The sequence below is a fragment of the Chaetodon auriga genome, chromosome 24 (assembly GCF_051107435.1).
Source record: "Chaetodon auriga isolate fChaAug3 chromosome 24, fChaAug3.hap1, whole genome shotgun sequence".
NCBI classification, from domain to species: domain Eukaryota; kingdom Metazoa; phylum Chordata; class Actinopteri; order Chaetodontiformes; family Chaetodontidae; genus Chaetodon; species Chaetodon auriga.
This window is the reverse complement of record NC_135097.1, coordinates 208,981-223,594: the sequence shown is the minus strand read 5'-3', so window position 1 is coordinate 223,594 and position 14,614 is coordinate 208,981. Positions and strand designations below refer to the sequence as shown.

The following is a 14,614-nucleotide window of genomic DNA, read 5'->3' as shown; positions in this document are numbered from 1 at the left end:
CCATGGACTTACAAACAGACCAGTGAGGGATGGATGATCCGGATCAGACCCCGGAGACCCGGACACGGCGATGACGATGAGAGTGAAGGTGTTTACTGGACGTTTATTGGCTACAGTGTAGAGACACGTGCGCTGTTTAGTGTGTGTGTGTGTGTGTGTGTGAGAGAGAGAGAGAGAGAGAGAGAGAGAGAGAGAGAGAGAGAGAGGAGGATGGAGAGAGAAGAATGTGGTTCTGCTTAGAGGAGAAGAAGAAGAAGAAGACAGAGAATACGAAAGAAAAAGGAGAAGAAGAAACTTTCCGCTGCAGGTGGGGTCTGATGTTGTAAAAGAAGAAGAAGAAGAAACTCAGCCGCAGAAGAAGAAGTCGGAGGAGTCACTGTCGGAACTTTTTTCTCTGTAAAACTCTGCGCGCTCCCGCCGCCTCAGGCTGTAACGCGCATGCTCCGTCCACACTTGAGTATAATGGATCGATTGTGCCGCCGGGCCCGGTGGTGACGTCACCGGAGAGACACAGGACCGGAGGAGGGGCTGATCCGGATCAGGACCAGTAGCGGCGGGAGCGCGCTTCAGCTGAGTACATGAACGTGAGTATTTGTTTACAACGATGACGTCAGAAGGTTTGGTTCTGTCAGTTGCTGTATATATTTAAGTTAATCTACATAAAAGTCAGAGTTCATTTAAAAAAAAAATCTCTTCTTAAACTGTTTCTTCTTTCTGCATCGTCGTCGTCATTGATCACGCCTTCATTAGGCTGTTATTGATCTTATTGATCTTATTGATCCATGATTACTCTGAGAAGCCTACATGGTGTCCAGTATCTTTACCACCGTCGGTTACAGTCTGTTTCCATGTATCTTCATCAATCTGACAGTCAAGCTCTCTCTGCCAAATTATCCTCAAATCATCACGAGCTGCTGGTTAAACAGATTGAATTAGTATAAAATGCTGATGCTTTATGGTTTAGTGGACTTTAGTCACCTATTGGAGTGTTGGTTTTATTCGGCTGACACTTCTTCATTAAGCAATGTCTAATCTGCAGGTACCTCCAAAAATCACCCTTGTCATGCAAATTGTGTTCCTGGGCTAATTCAGCAAATGACTTAAATGTACCATCGTTATAGAGATTGATTATTGTGTGTATTCCGTTGTCTAACCATCTTCTCCAAAATACTATTTGTTTCCCCATTTTTACTTCTGGCTTTGACCAAAGTGTTGCTGTCTGTGATGTGACCTTTGCTCATACCTCCCTAGAGTGTTTAATAACTGGGTTATCATCTCTCTGTTTATCATTTGACTGCTGAGTTATTGCACATAAAGGGTGGAATCGCACAGCAAGAGCCTTTTCAATAGCAGCCCATTTGAAACCAGAGTCAGAATAATTGATTCCTAAAATAATTGATCGCTGCAGCTCTAGAGGAGACTGACAGTCCATAGCTCTGCCTCTCTCTCTCTGCTGTGTGTTAATGTCTCTCTCTCTCTCTTATTCTTTGTCTATATACTTATTTATATTGTATTATATTATAATATCATATTATATAGTATACATGGATATTAAAATGGATATTATACTGTATAACTTTATACTTAGTTCTTAGTTTTATTCTCATCCTGATTCTTCTTCATTGATCATATTTTATGTTTATGTGTTTGTTTAACCTGCTGCAACAAAAGAATTTCCCAAACTGGGATCAATAAAGTAAAGTCTAAGTCTGAGTCTAAGTCTAAGTCTAAGTCTGAGTCTGAGTCTAACAGCAGAGTCATCTGCAAATGTTAAAATGTGTCTGTTTTCATGTTGGCTGCAGCAGTCAGAATCAGAATCAGAATCAGAATCAGAATCAGAATCGGCTTGTGCGTGTACACATACAAGGACTCTGACTCCAGTTTAAATATTACACTCGATGTACTTCGATAGAAAAGAAGACGAACGAAAGACTGAACAATAAGTTCAACAGTGTGAAACTATAAAATAAACAACAGACAATACATCCAATGAAATTTACTGTGTGTTGACAGCGGCTGTGAGTGATGATGTACCTTATTGGTTGATAAATGTCCAATCAGAGGATGTCTCGGTGTCACTGTCTGACTGCTAACTGTCCATCAGGCTGACGGCTGCTGGGAACAAATGGTTTCTGTGTCTGGTTGTTTTGGCGGTCAGTGAGGACAGAGGTTGGAACAGGTGGTCTCCAGGATGTGAGGGGTCTGCAGTGATGCTTCCTGCCTGTTTCCTGGAGGTAGTGGATCCCAGAAACCTGAAGGTTTCAACAGAACTAAAACACACGGGGAGGCGGCCTTTAGTTATTATGGACCCCGATTGTGGAACAGCCTGCCGGAGAACCTCAGTGCCGCAGAGACTGTTGATGTTTTTAAAAAGAGGCTCAACACCCACCTTTTTAATCAGGCTTCAATTGATTTGTTTGATTTGTCTTATTCCTTTAATCAGGCTTCTTAGCATGTTTATCTGTGTTCGTATCTTATTTTAGTTGCATATTTTAACAACATGTTTAATTGCTATTTATTTCATTTACTCATTTTATTTCATTTTATGTTTATGTCTTTGTCCCTTGGTTTTTAGGTCAAGCGTTTCCTCATGGGGGCCCCCCTCACTGGGAACTGCTCCTGGCCTACTGATGGGGGCGCTGCTGAGGGGACGGCTCTGGCCTGGATGGCTGGAGGCCTCTGCACCTTGGTGTGGGGCCTCCTGTCTGCCTGGGTCGGGGTGGTCTCGAGCGGCGCCCCCCGGTCATGAGGTGGGGGCCCTCTCGGTGTGGATGGCCCCCAAAGGTGGCTTACTACTTATCTTGTCTGTATGGGTGTGTGTGTGTGCGTGTGTACGTGTCTGTGTGTGTGTTTCTGTATGTATTTATGGGGGCGGGAGGGCTGGGTTTTCTTCTCTGTTGTTTTTAGCCTCTGTGAGGCACTTTGTGTTGCTTTTTAAGTATGAAAAGTGCCATATAAATAAATAAAGTTTGAAGTTAAATAAAGTTTGAACAGTGGAAACCGTGCTGTTGATGACGGTGGTGGGGGCAGTGTTGAGTAGTGATGTGTTGGTCACGACCGAAACGGCTCTTTGAAGTGAATGATGGGAGTCGGCTCCTGCCGGACTGGGAGCCACTTTGGGTTTTTTTTTTTGTTTTTCTTTCTCGACTTTTTTTCTTTTTTTACGTTCAAGCCGCACGTGATTTGTCAACTACGTGATGTGTGGTGGCTTCTGTGTGTACGCACTGAGCGGGAAGGGGGGGTGTTACAGACCAAACGCTGGAAAGGTGAGAAAATGAGTGACTGCAGGAAATGCAGTAAAATTTGCTATTGTATGTAGTATGTTTTGTACATTAGTAATTAATTTTACACATAATTTTACATTATTTTGGTAATAAATTAATTTAAGCAGCAAAAAATCTGAGGAGCCACTGGGGAGCCGAAAGAGTCGGCTCTTTTATGAGAGCCGAGTCGTAAGAACCGGCTCTCATAAAAGAGCCGGAATTCCCGTCACTAGTGTTGAGGGGCTTCCACCATCATCTCCAGGCTTTTCTGACGGCTCCTCGTCTGTACACACACTCGTCACTCTCTCGAATGAGGTCGATGAGCGTTGTGTCCTCTGCAGACTTCAGGACTTTAACAGACATGTCTCCAGAGGTGGGGGGGGGACACACAGTCAGTCATCAGTGTAAAGAATGTAGCGGAGTGGTGACAGGACACACCCCGGACAAGCAGACAAGCAAGTTTTCACCTTCAAGCTCTGAGTTCTGTCGCATAAAAATAATCCCGCCCACAATGTAATCTAAGTACTGAAAGTACAAATACACAGTATCGCAGTACACGTGGGTGTAGAGTGAAGCACAGCAGTAACTGTGCAGACTGACTGACTGCCTGTGATTGAGGTTTCAACAGCTAAAATCCTGCAGACCCTGAACTGAAAACACACACACACACACACACACACACACACACACACACACACACACTCAGTAAAGTGACACACACGCACACACTCACACAGTAACACACATGTTAATCCAGGTTGTGCAACAGGCAGCAGAGTGAAGCAACAGAACAGAGTGAGTCAGAAACAGGAAACACAGAAGAAGAAAATGAGTTCGAGACGAAAGCTGCGGGGCGAGAGACACTGACCATAACAAAAGGAGAGAGAGAGAGAGAGAGAGACAGGATGTGTGGTGAGACAGTTTAACTTCATCTTGAAGCTGTAACTCTGCAGACAGACTGTGGTCTCAGTCTCTGCTGCGTTTGTTTTTATACTTTATGGGGACATGGTTGGACCGTGAGGACTGGTGTCCTGCTTGGGGACTACTGCAGGTACACCTGTCAGGGTCAGGGTTTAGACCTGCTCTCAGGTGAACATCAGGAGGTGAGCTGGCGTTAGACGTGCACTGGTTACAGCAGAAAGAACTTGTGTTAAAGTTACTGGTCAGAGCTTCTGGTTACAACATGTCACTCAGACTGAAATCTAAAAACAATGAGTGTTTAAGTGCTGTCACTTCAGCTGCTTTCATCTCTCATTGTTCTACCAGCAACTCAACTGCTCTGGTTTGCAACTGGTTACATGTCAGCTAACATTTGCACTGTTGTTTTCATCTGAGCAAGTTTCACTTAAAATCAATGTTGGGGCAATGTTTTGGCACGTGGGTGGGCGATACAGTCCCCTCAACCAGTTCGGATGTCTGCCATAAATTCTGAATAATTGCCTGTGTGTAGAAGACACTATGGACAGCACGGGCAGATGGGACGGTTAGCTGCAGAACCGTCCACAGGAGACAGAATCAGACACACAGATGTGACTATTCAGTGTGATAAACAGGTGGACAAAGACAGGTTTCAGTTGTTCAGACTTCTGTTTAGGGACAGTGGCACCTGGGAAATAACGAGCTATTGCCAAGCTTGCTCTGACATTCCAGATGATCGAGCCACCTATACCCAGGTTGTGATCTCACGTGGGTGTTGACATGTGGGTTTGGAGCTGGTTACCTTGAAGGAGTGTGGGTTCACAGGGACCAGAAGCTGCCAGCCAAGGGCCTCCTGCTCTTGTAGGTGGCTGTGCTGGGCTGGCCAAAGGCTCTGTGTTATCGCTGGACAGGTGTTGCTCCGCCTTCTCCAGCACCTCAAACCTGTTTCCCAGATGTAGAAGTTCAGGAGGGTTCGTGCCTCATTTTTTGATGACAGTCCAGGGCCCCGAAGGAGCGGGTGTGGAACACATCCATTTCTTGGGTTTAGCACCAAACATGAGCCAGCTTTTTTTCCTTGTATCTGTCTGACATCCAGCTCTGTGATGGCCGAGGGGCCAAGCCAAGGATGGGGGGTGCTGGAAAAGCAGGTGGCTTCAGCCGCCAGCCAGTGAATGAGTCACTCTTCCTTTTGGATGTGATGAAGCCTGAAGGTCCGGTCTTCAAGTTAGGCAATAGATTGGGTTAAGTGAAAGCTTCAAGTCAATGAAATGTCCTTGTTAGTTCAATTAACAAGTTTTTTTTCTTTGTGTGTGTTTCAGTGAGTCTGTAGTGTGTGTGTGTGTGTGTGTGTGTGTGTGTGTGTGTGTGTGTGTGTAAGGATGAGTGGTGGTAAAAAGAGGAGTGGCTTCCAGATCACCAGTGTGACCTCAGACTTCAACCAAACACCAGCTGGCCAATCAGCTCCCAGCATGGTCCTGACGGCCCTCCAATCAGCAGCCTCCCCCTCCTGCACGCCACAGGGAAGCTCCTCCCAGCCAACCACGCCCTGTCTGAGGAGGAAATACGTCTCACATGATGCCCCTGGGCCAGGGATGGGTTGTTCCTCCAGGTTCCGGGTGGTGAGGCTGACGGTGGGCGGGGCTGGCAGCGGTGGACGGGGCGAGCCGTATCGCCGTGGTCGATGGACATGCACAGACTTTATGGAGAGACAGGAAATGGGATTCAGACAGGTGTTAGACACCATGAGACACGCCCACTCCCTGGAGTCCCTAGAGATGATTGGCCGGGACATAGGCAGAGACAGAATCCACTCCCAGGACACCGTTCACCTGCTGGCTCAACCAATCAGAGGCAGGGGGGGCGTGGGTCGTGTACTGCGCAGCGGGCCGCCCTCCCCAACACACCAAGAGCCAATCAACATCCGGCTCCTGGACCACAAGGAGACAAAGGAAATACAGGGTTTTGACCCCAACCCTCCACCTCCTTCTCCCCGCCCACGAAACGTCCCTCCTCCTCTACGATTGGACATAGACGTCACAGGACGGGTACAAACACACTTTTCTCTTGGAAGATCTTTGCTCGTGCTCATGTCCACTCACCTGTCTCTGTTTCTGTCAGTCTGTCCTCAGGCTGTCACACTCTCAGCCCAGCTCCCCCCTCGCTGGATCGTACCACCCCACTCCAGCAGCCTTCAGTCTGGACCAAACCATCCTCAACCTGACAGGGGATGCCAGGTAGCTTTCACTTTTGTTTTGTTTTTTTTTGTATTGATTTATTTACCTGCTATGTGGAGCTTGTTGTTGTTGTTGTTGTTGTTGTTGTTGTTGTTGTTGTTGTTGTTGTGCTGTTTTTAGTCTCATGTCAGTCTGAAGACACATTTGATGATGTCCAGTAGAGAATCATTTGCTAAAGTTTAAAAGTCATTAATGAAACTGATAACAACTCTGAGAGAGATCACAACCTTGAAAATACATGATCTTTTGCTGGTGAGAATACCACTAATACTATTACTGCTACTGTGAGTAATACTACAAAGACAGTTCTGAACAGTATTAATGGACATACAGATGCTGCTAATCTTATTACAGCTAATACATACAGTTATACTACTAATGCTACTTTTTCTAGTTTGTTCATTTACTGTAGACACTGAAGCTGCTGCCGGTACCAAGTATTACTGTTAGTTACTGCAACAGCTGCATGTACAGATTTTGTGCTATTTGCCATATTTGCTTCTGTGACTACTAATACTATGGGTCATTAAGCTAATGCTACTCGTGCTAGAAATTTACATAATGTTAGTATTAGCACTAATACTATTGTTACCACTGTTATGAAAATACCGGCTGTTGCTGCTGTGTCTTCTGGTTTTGTCTATTAATAATACTGATGCTAATAAGTATTTTATTGCTTTTAATAAAACAATAGTTTTGACTTATGTGTGAATAAAACACAAACACACTGTTCGTTAAGCTACAGGCTGCGACATAACGGGCGTTTCTCCAGTCCTTTGTGGGTTGGTCATGACTTTTATTCATTTTTAATGCTTTTCTATCTAATGACATGTCTTATTATTGTACATTCATTTATTCATCTGAGCATTTGGAATGGGCATTAAAGATACAGGTTAAGATAAAAGCAAAATTTCTTGATTCATGTCAGGGAAATTTACTTGTTACAGACAGCAAGAATGAAAGGTAGAAAGAGGCAGAGGTAGAAAAAGACCAGATAGACAATATAAAGGATACAAAACAGAATCAACTACATACTGTATATAAACATATATATATAAATGAAAGTCAAAGCCGGCTTTATTGTCAATTTCTTTGCATGTACCAGACATACAAAGGAATCGAAATTGTGCACAGGCACAAAGAATAAAGACAGATGTGTCCTAACAACTACAGTAAACAACAAACTGAAAATAAATACTAAAAATAAACATATAAATAAAATAAATCAATAAATATATACACACAAAAAAAAGAGTATACAAACAGTTCACCTTGAGACGGATGGCTCAGTTTCTCAAGGGAAAGTTTTGATTTGGATAATTAAATACAGTGTAAATACAGGTCTTTTTATATACAGTTATCAGAAACAACAGTCAGATGTCCTGATAACTCCCTTTGAATGAATGAATAGGTCCTCTATTTGTCTTAATCCAACACACACACACACACACACACACACACACACACACACACACACACACACACACACATTCGGCTCCAGACTAGTCATGGTTTCACAAAACTGAGATTTAAGGTGGAACAGACTCTTTCCTTCTTCAGATGGACATAAAAACAACCTGTGCAAACATCTTTCTGACCAGCGAAGTCAACTCAAATCCAAGCTGCGACCTCTGGGGCTGAAAACGATGCCGATGCAGAGGTGCAAAAAAACAGGAACTCCTCAAATGGCCACTTGAGGCTGCCTCCAAAAGGGAGTCAATTCCAATAGACCGCCAAATTTAACCCCTATAAAAAATGCTGGAGGTTGTTGGGCTGTATGCAACCTGAGAGGGACCCTGCAGACCCTATACAGGGCTAACAAAGGCTCTGTACATTTTCCATCTTGTATTTGTAGTTTTAAAATGAACCCTAACATCACTCAAAGGTGAGACAGTGAGCTCAGAGCTGTTCGTAGTACAGACAAACCCCATCAGGTCTTTGTAGAGGAGAATAACAATGATTCTGGATTAGTGCATTAACAGTAGAGAGGTTTGCATTTGACCCACCATCATTCAGAAAAACAATTTCATGAAAATATAGAAAATAATAGCATAGTTGATAGTTACAGTTTTAAAAGTAAAAAAGGTCATATGATAGAAAACTGAGGGCAGCCAGTTTGTTAAAAATACTGTCGATTTAAGAAACAGTTAAGATTTAATAAAAAACTGTAAGTGTGTGTTATTGATTTATTCGTTTTTACTGCAGCTTTTTAACCTGTACATGTCTGTCCGTCTGTCTGTCTGTCTGTCTGTCTTCTTTGTATCTCTGTCTGTCTGTCCGTCTGTCTGTCTGTCTGTCTGTCCGTCTGTCTGTCTGTTTGTATCTCTGTCTGTCTGTATCTGTCTGTCTGTCTGTCTTCTTTGCTTCTTTGATAGAAGGTGTCTAAGGTAATCGGTCTCTCCTCCTTGTTAATACTCTGATCATTATTGTTGAGAATCGTAATCTTTTCTCATTTTTTCATGTATTATAAATGTTTTACTGGACGTATAATTTCACGTTTTACTGCACTCAGATTCATTGTTAGAAACAGAGAGAATAACGTCAGGACTGAACGAAGCTCTGTGTTCTGACTCAGTCTGAGTGGGTGGGAAGAGAATTCCACAGCAGTGTTTCTATTGGCTGCAACAGTGAGTGGGCTGGAACTGGAATGAGACAGAAACCAATCAGAGAGCAGAGAGTGTGCGTGTGTGTGGGACAGAGAGAGAGGGTGGGTCCATGTGAAAACCCCAACGCTCTCACTCGATAGACGAAACACAGACTTTTGGTTTGAAGTCAACATCTGCCCTGCGACAGCTGTTTCTGATTGGACAAGGCTCCCAGGGATCTTAAATCAGCACCTGTGAGCTCACAGAGAACCACCTCCTGCCTCTGGACTTTAACGAGGGACATCAGACCTCAATGAGGGGCAGGGAATTATAATTTGGGACCTTAGAGATTCTGGACTTTAACGAGGGACTACATCGAGTTTGGAATTTCACGAGGGACAGCGGACATTAAGGAAGGGGACAATGAAGAGTCCAGACTTTAACGAAGGACATCAGACCAGACAACAAGCAACAATGAAGAGACTGGACCTTAAAGGGGGACAGGAAACTCTAATAATGGACAGTGGACATTAAGGGGGGACGAAGACATTAACGAGGACAACAAAGTCAGGACCTTGATCAGGGACAGTGGATTGACCTCTTTGATTGGACAGTCTTTTAATCATTTTCTAATTGGTCTGGTTTGTAATTAGTCACCAAGTTCCTGCGGTCTGACCCTGGGCTCTGATTGGATGGTTATTTTTGATGGTGGACTGTGATTGTTTGGAGATGTTCAGTAGTGTAAAAAAAAAGATCTCGGGGCGAACTCAGCCATCCTCTCCTCTTTCTGACCCCGTCCCCCGTCCTCGTCCACAGGGGCGTCCTCCATCAACCCCGCCCCTCCCCCTCAGGACCCTGCAGTTTGTTGCTAAGCCATCAGAGACATCTGTTGTGTTACGGGATCGTAGAAAGCTCAAAGGTCACCTGTCAGGTGTGAGGGAGTCCTGGCCGGGGGCCAGGTCACTGACCACACCCTCCTGTGGTCAGCCAATCATTGAGGCCCAGCCCAGAACTACAAACCAAACACAAACTCACATGACCCCATCAGCCCCACCTACAGCTCTGTTCCAGAATCCCCTGATCCCCAGAGCCCCTCGCCCTCATTGGTCAGTCCCCTTTAGAGCTCCACCTAGTGGGCGGGGCTCTGAAGCTGCCATGATGTCATTGCTGCTCTTCTGCCACAGGTAACCATGGCAACCAGAAATAGGAGGCCTGACCTTAGCTGCAGGTGTGCTCAGATTCACCTGGAGACGTGACAGAACATCTCTTAATCACTTATGTATGAGGCATGTCCAAACTGATCCACAAAGCAGGGTGAGATATTAAAACCAGAAAATGTAGATGTGCCAGACACACACACACACACACAAATCACCAGGACATGTGATTCAGCAGATCCTTGTTTACACATCCCACATTATGTTGGCATGGAAGCTACAGTTACACCGATGGTACTTTTTGGTTTTTGGCTCATAAGATGTCAACACAGTCTGAAGTTCCCATCCCATCATCACGGATGATTGCATGTCGACAAGTTTGATTAGGAACTTCCCCTCGTCAATGGAAGGGACCGCTTGCTTTGTGCTGGTGATGCATTTGTGTAGGTTCAGAAAATGCAGCATCCTGTGTGGGTTCAAGTCAGTCGTGAAAAGACCCAGTTTGACTTGGAATGTGCACATCTATTCCAGAAGATCAGTGATATTTCTCTGCCCTGTGGTCCCAAATTTAGGGGAAGAAACTTTAGACATGAAGTGGTGGTTTTCCATTCAACTTAAGTGTGTTTCCGCCTTTTTGTGCTTGATGAACTGAATATTGTGATCTCCTCTCTGACATCACAGAGGACATTCAGGGTTTTGCCTTTGTGTTGTCCAGTAGCAGACTGTGATGCTCAGCAGTCATGTCTGAAAGTAGCTTTCAGAAGGAACAGTGCTGGAGGCTTGATGGGGGACGAGTGATTTTAATTCTCAATAATTGGTTAATTATAGCATCACGCTGTCATATTTTCTGTTTTAAGCTAAAATCTCCTACAGGTGATCTTGTTGGTTGTGTCCTAATCACAGTAAGTGAAGCAATGCTCTCTGAAGCATTTGGCTTCCAACTATGAACATCCATGCAAAACTGTGTGGTGTCAGTTTTGTCTGTGGACTCTTGAAGTGTCGACTGTTGAAGACATGATGTCAGCCTTTGTTTAGTTTGTCTAAAAGCATTTCAAAAACATCTTTAGCAAGAATTTCAACCTTGCGAATAGTTGACGTGCCAAGATCCAGGATTATCGAAGGGAAGCTGCTGTAGGTCTTTTGTTCTGTGGATGACCGCAGACCTCTGATCGTAAGATGTAATCAAACTCTGTACTTTGACATCCCTCTCCAGTGATCCCTCAGGTGGTTTGGCACACATGGTAGTAAAATTAAGTACTTGTGGGTCCAGGCAGGTTTAAACCGAAAGGCTTCATTGACAGTTTTACATTTCAGGGTCGACAGGCATATTTTCAGCAGAGGACTTGCCTACTTGTGACCAGATGTTGTGAAAAGTTACTAACCGTCGTCTGAACTGTCACATCAGAAAAAATTGATTTGTGGAAGATCCCTGTCACGAGCCAATCTGTACATCCTGCCTGGTCGTTACTGTGCATGTTCAACTCTCAACAAAGATTAGAAGGAAGCAAGATGGTTCACTCGTTAGCTACTTTCGTCATCATCATGGTTCACTTTACATATTTGGTCTTATATCAGATGTGTGTTTGCTGGCCTACTTGAATGCTGCTTGTAGCCTGTGTGTCACCCAATGGTCACCAGTTGACTAGGTGGGTCATATAGGGTTAGGGTGAGGGTGGCTGCAAGTTTTTTTTTCCATCCAATCAAGAGCAAACCTGATTCCATCAATCAGCAGTTTGTGAGACTGAGACCAGTTGGTTAAATGAGTCCAATGGTGTGCTCCTGCCACACAGCACTTTATCATAGAGTTTGGACATGTCTGACTTTAATGGTTAACGAGCAAGTAAGTGGTTCAGGAAGTAGAGCAGTCATCCACCAATTAGAAGGTCAGTGGTTTGATCCCTGGCCTCTGCAGTCCACATGCCTAAGTGTCCTTGGGCAAGATACTGAACCCCAAAACTGCCCCAATGCTGGACCATCGGGCTGTGAGTTCATCCATACGTCGCTTTGGATAAAAGCGTCGGTAAATGACAAATTGTAATTATAATTGTAATTGTATTGATAAATAACGAAGATTGTTACTTTTTTGAAGGAAACTGAGGTGAGCTCTGTGCTGAACTTAAAGTGTCTTTGCATGTAAGATGTTATGTAGGTGTTGAAGGTACAGAACTAAAGCAGTTGAAGTGTCCTTTGAAACTGAAACACTGAAAGAGCTTGAAGTTTCAGTTGAAGTGCTAGAGCTGTAAGTATCTGAAATTTTAGCCTCAATTTCAAGCCATGTGTGCCGTTGAAGCTAGTTTGTATGTAAGTACTGAAAGTAGTTGAAGAGTAAGAGCTGAAACCAGCAAACTGAAGTGCAAGAGCTGATATGCTAACTGGAGGGGGTCCAGCTTGCTGCTCCCCAGGTGATGGAGGTGGTTTAGTACAATCCTCTCCAAGGTCTTCATCAGGTGGGAAGTTAAGGCTACTGGTCTGAAGTGGTTGGACTCCCTGGGATGCGCTCTCTTTGGGACTGGAACCACACAGGAAGTTTTCCAAAGGCTCATGTTGAAGATGTGCTGAATGACCCCGCAGAGCTGATCTGCACAGTCTCTGAGCAGTCTGGAGCTGATGCCATCCGAGCCTGTAGCCATCTTTGCCTGGGGGTGGAGGCTGAAAGTAGCTGAAGTGTACAGGTGGAAGCAGCTGACCTGTCTGTTGAGGGTTAAAAGATAAAAGCAAGAGAAATCAGTTGATGAGTTTGAGCTGAAAGTATTTGAGGTTTGAGTTTGTATGTAAGCAGTGAAAGTGGTTGAAGAGTGACAGATGAAAACAGAGGAAATGTTTGTAGAAGTCGAAGTGGCAGAGATAGTTGAAGTAATAATAATAATAATACATTTTATTTGTTGGCGCCTTTCTGAGCACCCAAGGACACCTTACAATAAAAACATACAAAAATATGAATAATACTACATTAAAGTTAAATAAAATACAAATTGTCTGCATTGTTCATAGTCAACAGCAATGACGGCGTTTAAATTGTCAGTTGAAGAGTGAAATAATCTGTCTCTCACCTGTCTGTCTCTCACCTGTCTGTGTCTCACCTGTCTGTCTCTCACCTGTCTGTCTCTCACCTGCCTGTCTCTCACCTGTCTGTGTCTCACCTGTCTGTCTCTCACCTGCCTGTCTCTCACCTGCCTGTCTCTCACCTGCCTGTGTCTCACCTGTCTGTGTCTCACCTGTCTGTGTCTCTGTGTCTTACAGCAGCTCCAGTAACAGTCTGATGGCCATCGACAGTAAAATCGAGCAGGCCATGGTGAGTTTATTTGAACTGTGATTCGACTGTTTCTCGTTATATAAGATGAGAAAAAGTCTTGTCAGATGTTTGGGGGGTTTTTTTGCAGTAAAATGCTGCCGTAACACTTCAATTTAACCTCTGCGCAACATTTAGAGTATAAATCTTATAATTTAATACTAATTGGCTTATTAGTCGTTAATAAATGTTTTAGGACACGTCATCGTTTAAAGAAAATGGACATTTGAGCTGTTCAGGACTGTATATATGTTCTCTTATGAAGTCTATGTCACTGTTGTACTTTGAAAACACACAAAATGTGTGTGTGTGTGTGTGTGTGCGCGCGCGCGTGTGTGTGTGTGAGAGTAGGACCTGGTGAAGAGTCACCTGATGCTGGCAGTCAGAGAGGAGGTGGAGCTTCTGAAGGAACAAATCAGAGAGCTGCAAGAGAAAAACCAACAGCTGGAGAGAGAGAACCACATCCTGAGAACACTCACACACAATGTACACACCAGATAACACAATATACACACCACATAACACACACTATACACACCACATAACACAATATACATACCACATAACACACACTATACACACCACATAACACACACTATACACACCACATAACACAATATACACAACACATAACACAATATATACACAACACATAACACAATATACACACCACATAACACACACTATACACACCACATAACACACATTATATACACAACACATAACACACACCACATGTACACACTGACACAAGTGGACTGAACACACACTCCTCACCTGACAGTGTTGGCATGGTAACAAGCGTAATAGGCGGATAATCAGATTAATGATGACCCTGGTAACCATGACAACAGGACTGTTTGTAACAACTAAGATTTCCTGCATGATGAGGATGATGAAGATGATGGAGAGTAGAATCTAATGAATAAATAATGTCAAAATTTGGAACAGAGTGATGTTTGTTTGTGTCATAACAAAAGAGCGACGTGATGTTATTCAACGTTATTCACCCTGATGTGACTGACACAATGCATGCTGGGATACACTCTCCAGATCATCTGGATGGAGAACAAAAAACACAGATGAGATCCAACAAACTCTGCCCCCCCCCCCACACACACACACACACATACACATACACAGAATTAATCCTAATCCTGTTTTTGTT

The 14,614-nt window shown here is 44.0% G+C and overlaps 1 protein-coding gene across 3 annotated transcripts; it reads left to right on the top strand.

Moving 5' to 3' along the window:
* Window positions 1–447: 447 nt before the first annotated feature.
* Window positions 448–14,371, top strand: tsc22d4 (TSC22 domain family member 4). Of its 3 annotated transcripts, XM_076725352.1 has the most exons (6): window positions 448–584; window positions 5,501–6,226; window positions 6,300–6,415; window positions 13,398–13,449; window positions 13,798–13,920; window positions 13,965–14,371. In XM_076725352.1, exons 2-6 carry the CDS (start codon window positions 5,561–5,563, stop codon window positions 13,989–13,991), a joined length of 984 nt encoding a protein of 327 aa, XP_076581467.1. In that variant the 5' UTR covers window positions 448–584; window positions 5,501–5,560; the 3' UTR covers window positions 13,992–14,371. The 3 variants fall into 3 exon arrangements, with proteins under 3 accessions (XP_076581467.1, XP_076581468.1, XP_076581466.1); XM_076725353.1 differs by having other exon boundaries at window positions 13,401–13,449; window positions 13,798–14,371; XM_076725351.1 differs by having other exon boundaries at window positions 13,798–14,371.
* The last annotated feature ends 243 nt before the right edge of the window (window positions 14,372–14,614 follow it).